This window comes from Triticum urartu, chromosome 6A (assembly GCF_056163025.1).
Source record: "Triticum urartu cultivar PI428250 chromosome 6A, HENAU_Tu73, whole genome shotgun sequence".
Classification (NCBI taxonomy): Eukaryota; Viridiplantae; Streptophyta; class Magnoliopsida; order Poales; family Poaceae; genus Triticum; species Triticum urartu.
Window position 1 is genome coordinate 167375101 of NC_141878.1, and position 20278 is coordinate 167395378.

The window sequence follows — 20278 nt, forward strand, 5'->3', positions numbered from 1 at the left end:
TTTGGGGTGCCCCTCCTTGTAGCCGCTTCACGAAAAACGCATGTCTTTTGCATTCAAAAAATGAAAAATGGTTTTTTTTGTTAAACAAGTTGGAACCTCGCTTTGGCAACATTGTTTGCCATCACAAGACGGAGGCATGCGCCCAATTTGGGCATATTATCAGAAACTATTCAACGGATGCGGCCATATCATTGCTAGTTTGGCTTGAAAGCCATGAATCTTCGTTCATGGTAGGTCGGTTTTGAGATCACTTTTTCAAGAAAACGCCGGTATTGCAAGTTTAGTATTTTTGCTTGTTGGTAGGCCACATTTGATGATGTGACATGAAGGTCTCCAATTTTTTTGATTTTTTTGAATTTTTAACATTGTTTTCAAAAACCGGCCGATTTCGTCCCGGCGGCCGTCCGTGGCTAGGGTTTCAGCCATGCAAATCTGTTGGCGATTCTGTGATGAAATGCCTACTTGTGAAGCTAAAAAGCATTTTTAGTGAAAATAACGGGCAAGCTATGGAGGACCCGCAGTTCAAATTCTAGGCGGTTCCAACTGAATCGGCTGAAGGTGGTCCGAATTGCCGGGAGTGGCTACGAGGGTCGGAAATGCATGCTTTTTGGCGACCGTCCGTAAAATAGGGTCTACTTTGAGATAGACATGGAATGGCGCCGTTTGGGGTGCCCCTCCTTGTAGCCGCTTCACGAAAAACGCATGTCTTTTGCATTCAAAAAATGAAAAACGGTTTTTTTTGTTAAACAAGTTGGAACCTCGCTTTGGCAACATTGTTTGCCATCGCAAGACGGAGGCATGCGCCCAATTTGGGCATATTATCAGAAACTATTCAACGGATGCGGCCATATCATTGCTAGTTTGGCTTGAAAGCCATGAATCTTCGTTCATGGTAGGTCGTTTTTGAGATCTCTTTTTCAACAAAACGCCGATATTGTAAGTTTAGTACTTTTGCTAGTTGGTAGGCCACATTTGATGATGTGACGCGGAGGTCTCCCATTTTTTTGATTTTTTTTGAATTTTATACGGTGTTTTCAAAAACTGGCCGATTTCGTCGCGACGACCGGCCGTGGCTAGGGTTTGAGCCGTGCAAATCTGTCGTCGATTCTGTGATGAAATGCCTACCTGTGAAGCTAAAAAGCATTTTTAGTGAAAATAACGGGCAAGCTATGGAGGAACCGCAGTTCAAATTCTAGCTGGTTCCAGCTGAATCGGCCGAAGGTGGTCCGAATTGCCGGGAGTAGCTACGAGGGTCGGAAATGCATGATTTTTGGTGACCGTCCGTAAAATAGGGTCTACTTTGAGATAGACATGGAATGGCATCGTTTGGGGTGCCCCTCCTTGTAGCCGCTTCACGAAAAATGCATGTCTTTTGCATTCAAAAAATGAAAAACGGTTTTTTTGTTAAACAAGTTGGAACCTCGCTTTGGCAACATTGTTTGCCATCACAAGACAGAGGCATACGCCCAATTTGGGCATATTATCAGAAACTATTCAACGGATGCGGCCATATCATTGCTAGTTTGGCTTGAAAGCCATGAATCTTCGTTCATGGTAGGTCGTTTTTGAGAACACTTTTTCAAGAAAACACCAGTATTGCTAGTTTAGTATTTTTGCTAGTTGGTAGGACACATTTGATGATGTGACGCGGAGGTCTCCCATTTTTTGATTTATTTTGTATTTTTTACGATGTTTTCAAAAACTGGCCGATTTCGTCGTGGCGGCCCTCCGTGGCTAGGGTTTGAGCCGTGCAAATCTGTTGTCGATTCTGTGATGAAATGCCTTCCTGTGAAGCTAAAAAGCATTTTTAGTGAAAATAACGGGCAAGCTATGGCGGACCCGCAGTTCAAATTCCAGCCGGTTCCAGCTGAATCGGCCGAAGGTGGTCCGAATTGCCGGGAGTAGCTACGAGGGTCGGAAATGCATGCTTTTTGGAGACCGTCCATAAAATAGGGTCTACTTTGAGATAGACATTGAATGGCGCCGTTTGGTTTGCGCCTCCTTGTAGCCGCTTCACGAAAAATGCATGTCTTTTGCATTCAAAAAATTAAAAACAGTTTTTGAAATTTTTCGGTGTTTTCAAAAACCGGCGGATTTAGTCACGGCGGTCGTCCGTGGCTAGGGTTTGAGTCATGTTTTTAGCATTCAAAAAATGAAACTTATATTGTTTTATACATGAGCATGCACAAAAACCCATAATTTTATCTTTCATCCATGAGCATGCATAAAAAATTTCAATTCCCATCAATTACCAAACTGAATATTCATTGTTAAAAACATGACTTGTTTAGATGACACTGTCATACAACATCCACGAGCATGCACAAAATTAGACCTGACATACTTAACATTGACATGTTCATATTACACTAACAAGCTTAAACCTAACATGCTGAACACCTTCTTAACATCTTCACTCCTTCTTCTCCTTCATCAACCTGATGCGCTCAGAGTGGCGAATCCCAACGCGGATTTACTCCTCCACCACAATTGGCATGGTCCTGTCGCCAAGCTGTGGGTTTGAGGGCGCCGCCACCATCGCGAGGTCGTCGTCCGCCATCACCATAGCAAGGTCGTCGTCCGCCACCACCATCGCCAGGTCGTCGTCTGCCACCACCATAGCAAGGTCGTCGTCCTCCACCACCATAGCAAGGTCGTCATCCGCCACCACCATAGCAGGGTCGTCGTCAGCTACCACCATAGCATGTTCGTCGTCAGCCAGAATAGGCTGCTCCTCGTCATCCCCGCTCTGCTCCTCGTCATCCCCGCTCTGCTCGTCATCCCCGCTCTGCTCCTCGTCGTCATCCCTGCTCTGCTCCTCGTCATCCCCGCTGCTGCTCCCATTGCCTGGCCAAATGCAACAAAGTGTGAACATGGTGTTGTTGTCATGCAGGTAGAGGAAGCCAAAAGGACAGGAAGAAGAGAGGCAGAGAGCTTACTGGCATCATCGTCGTGCTGGTAGTACATGTGGCACATGGTGTTGTCGAACATCTTCACGGTGAACATGGCATCGCCGTCGTAGCGGAAGACAAGGAAGTACCCGAGCTGTAGCTCATGGGCGCGGGCGAAATGCTCCCAGCCGGGCCCTAGGTACATGTGGCCTTCACCATCAAACACCACCAACACTTCCCATAGCCTGTGAAGCTCGCTGTCGGCCTCCCGCAGCTTCACTTTGTCGGGCTTACGGCCGGCGAGCATCTTCGCAAACTTGTCAGGCAGCCTCTGTAGCGAGGGTCAAGCAGTGGTTAATTGTGGCAATCAAGCACTAGACAGCAGAGTGATGATAAAGAAATGAGTGATGATAAATATACCTTCCTACAGCAAGATTTCTCAATTATGATCTCGAAGAACTCGAAACCTTCCAAGCCAGCCATCTCATTTCTACTCTAAACAAGCAATAGGAAACAAGCAATAGTAAATTAAACAACATGACTGGACAGAAATAGGAAACAAGAAGCATTGTAAATCAAAACAGTAGAATAATTACTACATGTGTTTGCCAGGGCCTCAATTTGGAATACTACTATAAATGGCAATGCCCTCAATTTGCTCCTACTCTATCTTGGCAAAGGGGCAATGAGTAGAAGAAGAATGTAATGTTTCCATACTTGAGCATGTTCAGTTTAAAAGAATATAAACAAGCAAGAATGCATGCATGCATATCAAATGTTGGCATCTACTGCTACTACTACTCTGCCCATATTCATGCAGGTCACTACACCTGCATATGCATGAATCCCACTGCAGCACAAGACTGGTCAACAAAAATAACCACAACAGCATGTTCAACCACAAAATTCAACAACAACAGAGTTCAACAGCATGTTCTGGCAACAGTAACAGCATGTTCACCATAGAATTCAACAGCAACAGAATTCAGTTAATTCAGTTATTTAACCACAGAATTCAACAGCAACAGTTAATTACACCCACAGCAAGAGTTAATTGCTGTCAGGTGACTACCAACAGCAACAACATAGTAATCAAACAGCAATTCAACCACCCTAGATCCACCAACAGAGCATACTAAATCCACCAAGAACAATATGCCTAAATCCACCAATAGATGCCTAGTATGCATAACAAATCCTAGATTCTCAAACCCTAGAGCAGAAGAGAAAGGAGAGAGGATATGAAGCGGATGGCTTACCGCGGCGGAGTCGGACCAGCAGAGGCGCCGGGGAGGCGTCGCCGTCACCCTAAAAAACATCCTAATCAAACCCTAATCCGGCGGCAAGAACCCTAATCTATCATAACAGTAGATAGGAAGAGGAAGCGGATTCATACCCACGGCGACGGAGAGAAAGAAGCTGGCGGTGGCGGTGGTTGAGGAAGAAGCCGGTGGCGGCGGAGAGGAGGAGCGGGTCGAGTGGATAGGAGGAGTGGAGAGGGGTGTGGGGAAAAGAGTGGATTGGAGGGCGAGCGGGCCCAATTATCAGCGAGTTGTTTGATATATTGAAAAGGGTGGGCATAGAGTACAAAACCAACAACCTCTTCCTAGCCCAGTGGTAGAAACCAAGTGAACTAAGCGCACGGTCGTGGGTTCGAGCCCCCGCGCGCGCATATTTTTTGGCCATGCGCATATTTTTGGTAGCTTTGGTATAATAGCAAAATGGCCCACTTGTCAGTGAGTGGGTCGAGTGGCCCACTTGTCAGTGAGGTGTGTGCTTGATACTTGACTAGTTTGATATAGTCAAAAGGGTTGGCATAGAGTACAAAACCAACAGCCTCCTCCTAGCCCAGTGGTAGAAACATAGTGAAACAAGCGTATGGTCGTGGGTTCGAGTCCCCGCTGGCGCATATCTTTTTGCTCACAATGAAATGGGTTCAGTTGAAGCAAAATTTAGTTAAAATAGCGCAAAATTCAGTTAAAATTCAGTTGAAGCAAAACCAGACATCATCCACTTCAGTTCAAAAAAAACTACTACACGATCACCAAAACTTGAACTAAATGATCACCAATATCTAAATGACCATTTTGCAATCTTTTTCATTACAAGACAACATTTTGACAACATTCTGAGCACAACTTCATTTTGCCATGAGCTCCATGCTATAAGACCACACCACTACAGCCATCTGGATCTTCAAGCATTTTCTACCTGGAGATAATTGTAGTACATCAGGATCACCATGCATATGCACAAGGAAAACTACATATAGTTAAAAGTATCACCAAGGAGACCAAATTTACCTTCATGTCCATTCGCTACTCATCGTTGTCGATACGAAAACAAGGAACTCTATGCCCACTCCTGTTTTCCTCATCATCACAACAATATTGCAGCATAGTATGATCAGTTCGGTTTTCCTCATCCTCGCTTTCATGTCCATCCTCTACCACATTTCTTCTTTTCTTGATGCCTTCAACTGTTGCAGCACCAACGATCACATGTTCCCGGTCCCTTCGCACTTTGCTTTGCACCGGAACTTCCATAGAGTCATAATCAGCTTGCAACGGAACTTCCGTAGAGTCATCCTCTTGGTATGTTAGTCCACCATCACCGAGGCCCTTTTCCACTTCAGTTTCAGTCACACTCCACAAGTGTCTGTGCTGAAAGTTTTGCACAACTCGCCATTTTCCGTGCAAAAGAGTGTCTGGCAGATAAAACACCATTGTTGCTTGTGTTGTTAGAATAAAGGGATCACTCTTATACCATCACCTTGCAGTGTTGATGCTTTTGAAGTGGCCATCATATTTGACAAAAGAGTCTCTCCTCTTCTTGCTCCCAAGCTCAAACCAGTCACAGCGAAATAAGACAACCGAGCGATTCCACTAGAGTTGTACTGCAACTCTACGATGCTTCTCAACTGACCATAGAAGTCAATGATCTCACCATCATGTGACCCCTTAGTGACGATTCCACTATTCTGTGTCTTTGTTTTTTCCTCGTGGTCAACGGTGTGGTACTGGACACCATCAGCAATGCATGCTGAATACACTCTCACTCGCTTATCCGGTAAGCATGCCAAAGCAAATAGATCATCGCTGACCTTCTTCTCCTCATGCAACTTTCCAATCTGGACAAATAAACCATTTAGCAAGCAATGGTATTTAACAATGGGTGAATAACACAGAAAACATAAAACATGTGGCTGAAGATCTCACATGATTCTTAAACCACTTAGCAAACCCCTTGGCAACCCTTTTATCAACATTGATATTGCTTTCTTCCTGATTTAACTCTTCCTTGCATTTCCTGCAATGCCAACAAAACATGTGAATTAAAACATTAGGCTGGTGCCAACCCAAGCAAAAAAATATATATAATGAGTGCACAAGATATAACGTACTCGATATATGGTAGAACCTCGGCGCAATTGCTTAGCACAAACAAAACCATCTTGTCATACTCATCACCAGCCTCCAAGTATTGTGAGGCTCCAAGAAAGCTCACACCATGGTTGAAAACAGAGACATCACCACTTTGCGAATTAGACCGCTCTCTATTTCTGCCCGGCCGGTTCCATCTTGTTTCCACATCACCAAAGTATCTAGAGCAAAAAGTCAAGCACTCGTCAACGACATATGCTTCAGTAATAGAACCTTCAGGTCTTGATGTGTTTCGCACATAACGCTTACAAGTAAGCAGCCTTCTTTCGATTGGGTACATCCAACCGTATTGCACAGGGCCTCTAAGCATTGCCTCTTTGGGTAAGTGCACCGCCAAATAGACCATCACGATGAAGAAAGCTGGAGGGGAAATCTTCTCGAGCTTGCAAAGAATAATTGGGATTTCTTTTTCAAGTCTTTCCAGGACAGTTAACTTGAGGGTTTTGCAGCACAGTTCTCTAAAGAAATTTCCCAGCTCAGCAACCGCTTCATATATATCCTTGTGCATGATTCCTCGGAGGCCCGCTGGTAAAATCCGTTGGAGGAGGATGTGACAATCATGGGTTTTTAGTACTAAAATCTTGAATCCATCAGAAGTAACACACTTTGCTAGGTTAGCAGCATAACCATCTAGAAATTACACCGCTCTTAGGAATTCACAGAATGCAAGCTTTTGTTCTTTATTCATTGTATACCATGCTTGTGGAATTTCAAATGAATCTTCATCTTCGTTGTGCCGTAGATGCAAATCTTCTCTTATGCCCATGTCCTCCAAATCAAGCCTAGAACTAGCCGTGTCCTTTGTCTTCCCTTCAATGTTCAGAAACGTCCCTAGCAGATTCTCGCATATGTTTTTCTCAATGTGCATTACATCGAGATTATGCCTTAATTTCAGATCAGCCCAGTATGGCAGGTCCCACAAACAAGACCTCTGGTCCCAACATTGACCTTCCTCACGCTTTCTTTTCTTTGCCAGCTTTCTTGGTCTCACATCTTTCACCTTTTCAAGTTGCTGCTCGAGCTCTTCTTTAGAGAATTCAGCTGGCTTGTCACGGGTTTCATTCTCACCATTAAAATCTTTGCTTCTTCGCCAGCAATGGTTTTAGTGAAGAAAGCGGCGGTGTCCAATATAGCAGATCTTGCTCCTTATTCTCTTTGAGCAAGGGTCTTTGTCACAATGGACACAAGCCTGATAACCCACTGTGATCCTCCCAGACAGAGTGTACAGAGCCGGGAAATCATCGATGGACCATATGATCGCAGCACGTAGATTGAACTTTTCTTCTGGACTCAAGGCATCACATGTAGGTACACCAGTCTAGAGCTGGAGCAGTTCTTCTACGAGGGGCTCCATAAAGACATCAAAATCCTTTCCTGGAGAATCTGGACCCGGGATAAGCAATGACATCATGAAGTTGGACTGATCCATGCATGCCCATGGTGGCAGGTTGTACGGCACCAAAAAAGCTGGCCACATGCTATAAGACGTGCTCATGTTCCCAAACGGATTAAACCCATCTGTGGCAATGCCAAGTTTTATGTTCCTTGGATCTGCAGCAAAATCTAAATGTATACGGTCAAACTCTTTCCATGCCTCTCCATCCGCTGGATGGCTCAGCTCATTGTCCACAGGTTGCCGCTTCAGCTTGTGCCACTGTACCTCACGCGATGATTTCTTCGAGATGAACATCCGCTACAGCCTTGGTATCAAGGGAAAGCTCCTCAGTACCTTATCCGGTATTGACTTCTTCCCATCAGCATCTGTCCACCTAGATGCATTGCATTTTGGATAGTTGTCATGCTTTGCTAAATCCTTTCGAAACAAGACACAGTTATTTGGGCACACATGTATTGACACATAACCTAACCCCAGCCTGCGGATTATGCTCAATGCTTCATCATAAGATCTGGGAACACAACTATCAGGGAATTGCAAGCTCAAAAGACGGAGTATTGCGTTGAATGCGGAATTGCTAATCTGGTAGAAAGACTTGATATGGAGTAACTTCACGGTGAGGGTAAATCTTGAAAATTTACCCCCTTCATGAGCTGCACGCTTCACCTCCTCTAACACCTCAGTAAACAATGATTTCTGTCCATCAGCACGATCTTCAGCATCGTACAAATCCTTCAATAGGTCAGGAATCCTATCATCTTCATGCCCATCTTCTTCCTCCAAAACAACATTATCTCGCAAAACCTTTTCCATGAAATCAATGCCAGCATCACCACCACCCATCATATGAGGGGCCTCTGTATCAGCTTCAAAATATTGAGGTTGTCTGTCTAAAGGTTCTCCATGATATATCCATCGATCATATGTGCTGGACATCCCATTAAGAAGCAGATAATCTTCCACTCTTCCTTGAGCCATTCTTGGATGGTTGAGGCATTCACAACATGGGCAAAGGATGTGAGCATCGTTGGTAAAATTTGCCCGAACAAATGCCATGAAATCATCAACTCCTTTCATATGTTCTTTCGAAAACTTTCTAACTCCTTCTCTAATCCAGCTTCTGTCCATCTGCCAAAGACAACAAATTGTTGCAACTTAGCAAATCAATCTAAGTGCATCAACATTAATTAATGAAAATGGATGGAAGTAATGGAAGCTAAAATTCCAGAAAATTTTATATGCTAATTGCCTAACCACAAGGCCTGAAGAATTCTTAACAAACAAGCTGAACAATTCCTAACAGTACATCAAGAAAATTCATCTATGCAATATCTACCAAACAAGCAAGCTATCTCCTAACTACTAATAGTGCATCAACAAAATTCATCTATGCTGAAGAACATCTGACAAAAATCCATCTCCCACTGCTCGGGTGACGAGAGAAGAGAGGGGGGAAGAGGTGAGGGCTGCATACCGGGAGGTGTGCTTGCGGCGGCGGCGAGTCCCCCATGCTCGATGAGCCCCCACCACCGTCGGTCGCCTACGCCCCTGCTGGCCCCCGCCTCCACGCCCTGCCTCGCCTCCGCCCCCTGACGGCCCCACCCCTGCCTCCGCTGTCGGCCCCGCCCCCGACTCCGCCCCCTGCTGGTTGCTTCCGCCATGAGGCCGTGGGCGAGGTCACCTGCGGCGAGGCTGTGGGCGAGGTCACCTGCGGCGAGGCCGTGGGCGAGGTCACCTGGTTGCTTCCGCCGCCACCTGGTCGGAAGACCTAGAAAAACGCTAAGTGTTGCTCTGTTCGATGCCACCCGCCGCCACCTGGTCGGAAGGTCCCACTTGTCACTGACACGTGAGAGCCGTGGTTTTATATACTATATGGAAAACTACCCACACATTAGCAATAATCTCTCTCTAGGCCAGCGGTAACGAACGAGCGAACCCAGCGCGAGGTCGTGGGTTCGAGTCCCCGCTAGCGCATATTTTTTAGGGAATTAAACGCTCGCTCACCCACCTGTCAAATGGGTCCCGCCTGTCAGTGTTGCAAATCGTTGCTCTGTAAGATGCCACCTGGTCGGAAGGTCCCACTTGTCAATTATACGAGAGAGCCGTAGTTCTAAATAATGTATAGATAAACTCCCAGATGTGAGCAACTGTCCCTCTCTAGCCCAGCGGTAGCATGCGAGCAAACCAAGCGCGAGGCCGGGGGTTTGAGTCCCGCCTCGTGCATCTTTTTTGGGCGAATTAAGCGCTCGGCCCCACCTGTCAAATGGGTCCCGCCTGTCAATGTGTGCCCCGTCTATCTGTTGAATATTAAAACTCAAGCAAAAATGACACCTAGATAGTGACACATAAGCGAGGTTGCTGAGGTGGCTGCCTAATCATACTAATTCATTCAAACTCAAGTGTAGTGACCATTTTATATTGGTCGTTATCAGCTAGGCATGAGGCAGTGGATAGTGCTACTAGCTTTACGACCATTTCCTCTAATGAAATTATGACCTTTCTGACCAAAATGGTCGTTATGGTTTAGGGTTTAGAGCCCCCCAGACAGCTTTTGACCAATTGGTCTTAAATGGTCATAAATTCATGACCAATTCTTCCAGGGTCACTGATAGAAGGTCATAAGTTGACATATTTCTTGTAGTGAGGCGGTCGGCTTCCTGTTCCTCGCACACCTCCCGTGCATTTCGCTCCTTCGCCTCCCGGAGGTTGGCGGCCGGGTCGATTCGCCGGGTGATGGTGGAGGTCTCCTCCGACCTAATGACTGAGGCGGCGACCGAATTCTCGAGGTTGAGCGGGGCCCTGAGATAAGAAAGCAAGATGAAGAAGTTTTTTAGGCCAGATCGGCAAAAGGATGGAAGCGTAATAGGAATACTTACGCTGACACCATGGGCGGCACGCTCGGTTGCCTCTGGAACTTGGCCACCTTCGACGCAGCCTCTTTCCGCCTGGTCACCGTGGCCGGATTCTTGGGCTTCTTCGGCGCGCTGCCGAACATGGCGGTGCCCTGCTTCCGCTTGCGCTTGCCGCCTCGGGCGGGCGGCCCAGTAGAGGGGCCAGCGGTGGTGTTCGCAGTGATCCGAGAGGGGCACGGCTCGTCTCTGTCATCGTCATCATCGGGCCAAGTCTCCACGCCGCCGCCCTCTTCGGAGCCAACTGCTCCGTCTCCGCCGCCTGCTGCGTCGTCCTCCAAGGCAGCCGCCCCCAAGTCGGGGTCGTCCTCGTCGCTGACCGCCTGGTCCGGCAGGTAGTCACCACCCGGGCCCACGATGGCGGCCGTCGCCACAGACATATAAATCTGCGCTACGGAGAAGGAGTTGCTTCACACCAGGAACAAGACTAAAGCGAGAGCCGAAAAAGAAGAAGTTAAGAGACTTACGGCAGGCAGCGGATTGTCGTCGGAGTACGGCCGCTTCCCTAACCTCCAGGCTCCCTCCGACACCTTGAGGTCGGAGATCTCATTCACCATCCTCAGTGAACATGGCAAAAACATAATCAGTTCTTAGACATAGTGAAAAACTGGAGCATGCTGAAAACAGATATCAAGTAGGCATGTTTACGAGCTCGATGCACTCACTAAGCATACCCCCATCAAGAATACACAAAATGCAAGCTATACATGGCAAGAACAATAACATAGCATGCACGGATCAACTACAACATCATCGGCAAAATCGCTAACAAGTAGACAATCTGCCCAGATTCATGAAGTAGCAAAAGTAGAGCTCGATTGACTCAAGCTAGGGTGCTCCATAATTGCAAAAAAGACATGGATGGATAGAGCACTACAAGATTAACAAAACAGCCTTACTGATCATCCTCAAAAGAGGCACGGATCACTAGGAAACAACATGAACATATGGCCATATGCGATAAACAGGCCAAGGACTTGGTGGAAATGCTAAGTCCCTGAAATCAACTTTACCAAGTATATCACTTTGCAAGCTTGTGTTAGTCACCACACACATCACAAAAATACATGGGTTGCACCTCTGGAAAGATGGCAAAACCCTTCAAAAACATATGTAGAGCTCAAGGGCATATCATGCACACAATAATCATGGCAAAAATGACAAATATCTAAATGGAGTAGCAGATCTGGCAATTATCTCAAGTATCCCTCTTCTAACAGCATTTCGGGCATCAAGATGAACTCAAATGAAAATGATGCAATGGAATGAAATGATGTAGTCTCTGAGATGATCTTTTTGATATGCTATATGCCCAAAACGGAGCTACGGATGCGGAGTTATAGCACGATGAAATATGCAAAATGATTAGGGTTTCGGGCAAAAGTCAACCCGAGATATTTTGGATCTGAGATCTGCACGCTTCTCGAGGTTCGCCGAAATCGGAGCTCGCCGGAGATGGAGTTAACCGCCGGAGTGGATGGAGTCGGAGTTTCCGTGAGGAGGAGCCGGTCGGAGGAGGCGGTCGCCGGCGGAGGTCCGGGCTGCGCGGCGCCGGTCGGGAGGCGGCGGGGCCGGATGCGGGACGGCGGCGAGTGGGGTCGGCGCCGATGATGAGGGGCATCGTGGCGGAGCCGGCAGCTGGCGCGAGCGGCACGGCGAGGGAGGAGGCCGACCCGGGCGGCGACGGGCGGACCGTGCCGCGGGGGCTTCCCGCGGGCCTGGCGGGCCTCAGGCGGCGGCGGCGAAGCGGTCCCGCCCCGGGGACAGGTGGCGCTGCCGGAGTGGCCGGCGGGGGTGCGGACAATGTCCGGTCGGACGGAAAAATGTCCGGTCGGACGGAAAAATGTCCGGCGGGCGGGGGTCTGGGATTTAGGGTTAGGGACAAGGGGAACCGCGAATTTGGAGGAGGGGGGTCTATATATAGGCATAGAGGGAGCTAGGAGAGTCCAAATGAGGTGCGGTTTTAGGCCACGCGATCGTGATCGAATGCTCTAAATGATGGAGAGGGTTTTGGTGGGTTTTGGGCCAAATTGGAGGGGTGTTGGGCTGCAACACACACGAGGCCTTTTCGGTCCCTCGGTTAACCGTTGGAGCATCAAACGAAGTCCAAATGGTATGAATCTTGACAGGCGGTCTACCGGTAGTAAACCAAGGCCGCTTGGCAAGTCTCGGTCCAATCCGGAAATGTTTAATCCCCACACACGAAAGAAAGGTAGAAATGACCACCGGAGGAGAACGAAGCGCCGGAATGCAAAACGGACAACGGGGAAAATGCTCGAATGCATGAGATGAACACGTATGCAAATGCAATGCACATGATGACATGATATGAGATGCATGACAATGGCCACAACACACAGAGACAAAGACCCGAACCCGAGAAAATAAAATAACGTAATGCCGGAAATGGCAAGGGTTGGAGTACAAATTGGGAAAGTTACATCCGGGGTGTTACAACACGACCCCACGATTATTGCGAGGAATTACTGCGCCATAACGCCCACGGGAATCAGAACTGCCCGCCCCGGCCGCAGCGGATCCGGCCACGTGCGGAGGCCCGGTAGTGGCGGGCCCGGCCAACTGTCACGTCCCATCAGGAGCGTGGGGTGGCAGGCTGGCTAGGCTGACGCGTGCCGCGTGGCGTGCTTGTGGCAAGCGGCGAGCCTGGGAAGCTTAGCAGGCATGCTACCTGTTTCCCGCCTTGATGTTCAAAATTTGATGATGATCCCGCCTTGTCAAACCAACTCCGGTAGTCGGCGCGTCGCAAGGCAGATCAAGCATTCTCCCAGAGCTCGGTGAGAGGGGAAGCCGCTGAGACTTAACGACCCTTCGACCGCGATGCCTCACCAGCTACGGGGACTACTGTCAGAGTAATGGGCCACGGGTAGCCTCACCCGAGTCCCTAAACCTGTCAAGACTTTGGGCCAGCTTCACCCCTTGAAACCTCATATTGAAGCACCGACTTCCGGTGGCCGGCTAGCTTAACGTCCGGCTACCCGAAGATGGCCAAAGCACCAGCAGACGACACCAAGAACGGCCGGCTCCTATCAGGCGGCCTCCAGAGAGGCCGGCGTCGAGCAGGCGGCCACCTGGCGCCCTCAGAGTTTGTGCCCTCATCAAGAGGACAAGACAGGGTGAGGCTATAGTATAGTCTCTCACCCCCGAATCCTGGGCTTGGCATGGCTACAGTGCCTCGTACTGGCGGAGATCTCCGACAGCCGCGACCCTATAACCACTCCTCCCTCGACGTCACTCCTGACCGGCGGAGTCCTGTTCCCCACGATGGCATGTCGGTACGGCCTACAGGTGGCGGGCCCTACCAGGCAGTGAGAGCCCCGAAGACGGCAGAAGCTAGACCAGCCGGACATGAGGGAGGCCGGCCTCCAGTAGGCGGCCAGCTCCTCCCTCGGGGCCCGTGCACCATCAACCAGATAAGACATGGTGTGGCTACAGTGATCTCCCACCAGGCGGCGGGACTGTCGCCACACTCTGCTGACCAAGCCTTCGTCATTAGCAGCATGGCTACAGTGAACAACCACCAACCAGACCCGCCAGCGGCGGGAGCGGCCTGTCGGCTCTGTACCGGACCAGTTGGCGGGGCCCGCCGCAGCAGGCGGAGAAGTCGGCGACCGGAGACACTGACGGCCGGGTCCAGCACCCGGCCAGATTACCATTGTACCCCTGGGGGGTAAGCCTATATAAGCCCCCAGGGCACCCATGCAAAGGGTTCCCACTCCATTAGAACTATCCACCACCCTAGATTAAGAAGAGAGCTAGCCTAGTCTCCTTCTACATCTAGCACACAGCTCAAGGAGCGCCATTGTATCACTTGTGCCTTAGTGATCATGCAGAGACCCCGCATAGTAGGACGAGGGGTGTTATCTCCTGGGAGAGCCCCGAACCTGGGTAAACTGCTCCGGCGTTCGTGTCCATGCCTTATCCCTCTTCCAGGCACCAGCGACGTTCTACTCGCTCCAACCATGATAAGCCATCCGTTGGCATATGTCGCACCTAACCCCCGACAAGTACTCTTCCGATGGAAGTCATTCCTTGACCACGTTGACCACACCGCGCTGAGAGCCCCAGGGCGGTGGATGAAGGCGAGGCCTAGGAAGGGGACGGTGCGGAGCTGGGGAAGACGCGGGAGTGGAAGCCCGCGCGGAGAGGAGTACGAGGGTTCACTGGTTCGTCTGCGGTGTGAGGCTGCCGTCGCCGCAGAATAACAGAGGGTGTGGGTGAGTAGAGGGATGGCCTAGCCAGCTGTGGGAGTAGTAGGGGGCAGTGAGGCCTCCGCGGCATCACAGCCGGCCATGGGAGGCAGGAGCACGCGGCACGACCGGCGCTGGTTTGGGCGGCTGGAGCAAGAATACTAGAGGTTGAAGAAGCACTACGGCCGTTGGATGGACATCGTACGGTCACTGGAGCTAGAATCGTTCAATTGACTAAGTTGACAAAGCCCTCCGTCCCCATCAACTTAGTTGGCCCACAAGTCAGCCTCGCACTATGGTGGGTCCCAGCTAGCAGGGGGGTATTCATTATTTTTGTGCGTAATAAGGAGGCACTTCCTTTAGTGCGAAGATATAGCTGGTGGGTCTGACCTGTCAGCAGGGGGAACGTTTTTTTCGCGAAATACAGAGGCCCTTCTGGTGGGTCCCAGCTGTGAGGTGGAGGAATCATTATTTTGCGCTTAATAAGGAGGCATTTCCTTGTGTCCGGCCGTGGACCCAGCTGTCAGCCTCCCCACGTACAGTCCACGTCCGATGGATGTCGTTCGTTGACCACGTTTATCAGGCCACGCCGAGAGCACCATGGCGGTGGACGAAGGTGAGGCCTAGGAAGGGAACGACACAGAGCCGGGGAAGACTCGGCAATGGTTGCCCATGTAGTGGGGAGTACGAGGGTTTACTGGTCTGGCTACCATCGCTGGAAAATAACGGGAGGTTTGCGTGAGTAGAGGAATGGCCTGGCCAGCAATGAAGTAGGGTGGGGTGGTGCGGCCTGTGCGGCAGCACAGCCGGCCATGGGAGGCGGGAGCAGGCAGTCCCACCAGCGCTAGTTTGGGCGGCTGGAGCAAGAAGATCAGATATTGTAGAAGCAGCACGGCCGTTGGATTAACATCCAACGGTCACTGCTGCTAGAATCGTTTGTGGACTAAGTTGACAAAGCCAAAGTACACGTCAACCTAGTAGACCCACAAGTCAGCCTCCAAATCTGTCCCGAACAGCATACAACCCGAAATTTCTAGCCAGATTCAAATTAATTTTAAATCGCAATATACCTTAATTTAAACGCAATGAAATTTTACCCGCACAAAAACAATGAAATTTGAAATATCAAAATCCAAAAGAAAAAAGTATTTTGGAACTATTTGCCTGTTTGCTGTATTTTTTTCATTTTACAGCCCATTTATTATTACTTATAGCCCATTTCTTATTACTTATAGCCCATTTTCTGGGCAAAATGCATCCGTCCTCGTCTTGAAAGATTTCCAGCCCAGCAGGGCGTAGAAAAGCAAGTAGGATTACGTTGGTTATTCTACAAAAAACAAAATAGCTGGCTAGCCATTTTCAGAAAGGACAAAAACAAACTGGGCTGGTCATGTGCTAAACATATGAAATAAAAAGCATGGGCTAGACGGGCCACAGGTCCTGCACAACCCAGTTGATACCCTTCTCCGTCCCGAAAAAACGAAATTACTGCACGTGCTGCTAGGTCCCTACGGTCATCCTCGCCATGTACAGTCATCTCCTTATTCCTCTCAGTTGTTGACCATGTTGACAACACCGGAGGGCGGTGAGGGAGTCCTGGATTAGGGGGTATCCGAATAGCCGGACTATATACAATGTCCGGACTATTGAAGCGTGAAGATACACGACTCAACACTTTGTCCCGTGTCCGGATGGAACTTTCCTTGTCATGGAAGGCAAGCTAGGCGATCTGGATATTGTATTTCCTTCCTTGTAACCGACTCTATGTAAAACCTAGCCCTCTCCGGTGCCTCTATAAACTGGAGAGGTTAGTCCTTAGAAGGCCGATCACAATTACAATCATACCATCATAGGCTAGCTTCTAGGGTTTAGGATCTAAGATCTCGTGGTAGATCTACTCTTGTACTACTCATATCTTCAATATTAATCAAGAAGGAAGGAGGGTTTTACCTCCATCAAGAGGGCCCGAACCTGGGTAAACATCGGTGTCCCTTGCTTCCTGTTACCATCAGCCTAGATGCACAGATCGGGACACCATACCTGAGATCCGCCGGTTTTGACACCGACATTGGTGTTTTCATTGAGAGTTCCTCTGTGTCGTCGCTGCAAGGCTCGATGGCTCCTTCAACCATTGTCAGCAACACGGTCCCGGGCGAGACCTTTCCCCCCGGGAAGATCTTCGTGTTCGGCGGCTCCGCTCTACGGGCCAATTTGCTTGGCCATCTAGAGCAGATCGATAGCAACGCCCCTGGCCACCAGATCAAGTTCGGAAACCTGAACTACACTACGGACGTCCGTGGAGACTTGATCTTCGACGGATTTGGGCCTATGCTAGGAGCACCGGACAGCCACGACGAGCATGGCTTAGACCTGCCGTCGAAAGAAACTCGAGGTATCACCCCCGCAGTAGACCTGGACCTAAATCCGGAACAGGCTGCACTGCCTAAGGACGGAGGGATGGACCCCGCCCCGCAAATCGCACACTCATCGGTGGTGGAGCCAAATACGGGTCTTACCTCTGCGGTGACCTGTGACTCCGGACCCCCGGATTCGTATCCGAACGTTGGTTCCAGTCCGCGCACTCCCGAGCCAGCTGAGCCAGGTTGGGCTCTAGTAATGGAGTTCACCGCTGCGGATATTTTCCAGCACTCGCCCTTTAGCGACGAGCTGGACTCACTAAAATCTCTCTCTTTGTCAGGAGACTCTTGGCTGAACTATGTCCGGCTCGAGTGGGAAGCAGGATATGAAGGAATTCGTTGCCCACCCACCACCCACTTCATTGCCACGGTCGATGATTTAACCGGCGTACTGGACTTCACATCTAAAGACATCGACGGTATGGACGACGATGCAGGAGAAGAACATGAACCACCGCTCACTGGGCGGTGGACAGCCACCTCTCCCTATGATGTATATAGGGCGGATAACCCTAAGGAAACTAATGGCAATGAGGTAGCAGATGATAATCCCTCAGGAAAAAAAGCAAAGCGTGGGCGTCGTTGGCGCCGCTCCAAGCTCCGCCACAACAATACCAGCTCAGAAGACGAAAACAATCTGGATGGCGCCGAAGATGAGTATAACCCTAGTCGGCCAGCCTTTAAGAAGGCCGGACTGGCCACTATGGGATACTTGCAGAGGGACAACTACATGCCCCCCTCCGATGACGAGGCAAGCCTCGGCAATGACGAATTCGTTGTGCCTGAAGATCTAGTGGAACAAGCTCGCTTCAAGCGACGGCTCATGGCCACGGCAAGGAGCCTGCAAATGAAGCAACAACAGCTTAAAGCTGACCAAGATTTGCCGGTGGACAGATGGACCAAGGTCCTGGCCACCGAAAGATACGGACCCGACCGCCCCGACACAGGGCACAATCGGCCACCCCAACCTAAGCAGGAGAGCCCAAGGCACATGCCCCAACATCAACATACCACTACGGTCCAAAAAGAATACGAAGGACACAAGAAGAAGCGTCATCGAGCTTCGGCGCAATGGTCATATGCATCAAGTCAGGAAAACTGGTGCTAATTCTAGCAACTCCCAGTCCGGTCAGCGGACAAAGTACAGCTCAGACCTACCCGGCCCGAGCCACACACTCGATCAACCATGTGAAATTCATGGTACCCCTAGAAGTACGGCAAAGCATACCAATAGAGAATGCAGGATCCTCAAAACAAAGCGGCTGGTCGTGTGCCGGAAATAATGAAGGGAGGCATCTGGTCAGGACACCCCGCCATAGCATAAAAGTATGGCCGATCGCCCCCGACCGCATTAACCACAGCAATTCAATTGCAGTACTTTCAGACATTGCAAACCGGGGGCTCCATTACACAAAAAGCCCCCGCAGGTGTGAAGCCACAAACAACATCTTCTAAAAGGTGCTAGGGGCAGAGGCCAAAATTCACCGGCCAACCACTCTAATGGTTGTCTCCGGATCACCAAAAAATGCTACGCCAAAGAATAAATCTTAGGCACCTTCCCGCCGTGCGGTAATTTACCGTATGCTAACGGGATGAACCACGTCGATTAGATTTCACGTGGTAAATCACCCAGGCCAACACCGTGTGATGCAATCACACTTATGGGCAAGGCTGAACCCCGCCCTCAGAGCGGAAATTATATAGCTGCCGGAGTAGCGAGTCGCGCATGCCTATCAAAATTTTGATATGGCAGCCAACTATCCGGACACCAACTGAGGAGTCCGCGCTATTTCACGGTATAATGGCTGGGTTTACCAGGGCCCGATCAGGAACCCTTAGACTAACTAAGAGAGGACGTTCAGCCGCCTCCAAGCATTTGCCTTTACAAACTAACTTTGACGGAGAACAAGATTTGCCTTTACAAACTAACTTTAACAACCCCCTCCAATCCGGCCATCACACGTTCCACCAAAAAACACCTCTTTTCATAATCATACATCGTACCCGTATGCATAGACATATCATCTTACTACAATGCGTAGACCTAAAAAAACACTTACTGGCTGTCACTTTTCATCGACACCTCGTGTTACGCCCGATTATGCCAGGGGCTTCATAATACGGCAATAATGTCCGACCACCTTCTCGGTCGCTCGGCACTATATGCATCAGCTCCGAATCATGTCTTGGGTCATTGGATGGGTTTGCCCGACTCCCTTTTTTTTGATACCTTACGTTCCGTCATATCGGCTAAGGTAGCGGAGGAAGAACTACTGCGATTGTGTCCCGGATCTGCCGGACGAGCACCTCAGTAGAGAAAGCCGAAAACCGACTATCATGATATAGTGAGAGCTGGTCAGCTGTTCGAGTGGTTGTAAAATCCTTAAAGATTTATTCCGCACAATGCCATTATAAATGCAGAGTGCGACGGATCGGTCTTCCGATCAGGCGCCAATAGAGCCCCTAGTTCGGCCTTCCGAACACTAGGGGCTTCTCCGACCATACTCGAATTCCTATGGCCAAGTGAGAGTAATAAAGCCCTATAGTCCGATTGCCTGGTTCGCGGTGAGAAGCACCTCCTTAAAAGGACCCAACTATGGGATAAAGAGTGTTCAGATATATCTCGAACACCCCCGTATTCTTTTTACGTGGGGGCAGAAGCCGACGACTGGCCAACTTTCAATATTTACATAGAATAAACAACCGCACAGGAAGAACATATGTTCACACAAAACAGGCAATATATAATGAAAATGCCATTATTCCATATTACAAAAAGTGGCAGGAATGCCCTCATGGAAATATAATGTCTTTGGCACACTTATCCGCCGCAAGGAGGGCTCCCTTCAATACACCTTCATAGTATAGTTCGGGCTTGCGGTGCTCCTTACCCTCTGGCGGCCCCTCAGTCATCAGCTTCTCTGCGTCAAGCTTCCCCCAATGCACTTTTGCATGGGCAAACGCCATACGCGCACCCTCTATGCAGACTGATCGCTTAACAGCATCAAGGCGAC

At 49.4% G+C, this 20278-nt stretch overlaps 1 protein-coding gene across 1 annotated transcript; it reads right to left on the reverse strand.

Annotated features, from left to right (window-relative positions):
- Positions 1 to 2227: 2227 nt before the first annotated feature.
- LOC147964601 (uncharacterized) lies at positions 2228 to 3386 on the reverse strand. Its single transcript, XM_087531190.1, has 3 exons — positions 3312 to 3386; positions 2940 to 3222; positions 2228 to 2847 (listed from the first exon to the last, which is right to left on the reverse strand). Exons 1-3 carry the CDS (start codon positions 3372 to 3374, stop codon positions 2474 to 2476), a joined length of 720 nt encoding a protein of 239 aa, XP_087387316.1. The 5' UTR covers positions 3375 to 3386; the 3' UTR covers positions 2228 to 2473.
- Between the last annotated feature and the right edge of the window lie 16892 nt (positions 3387 to 20278).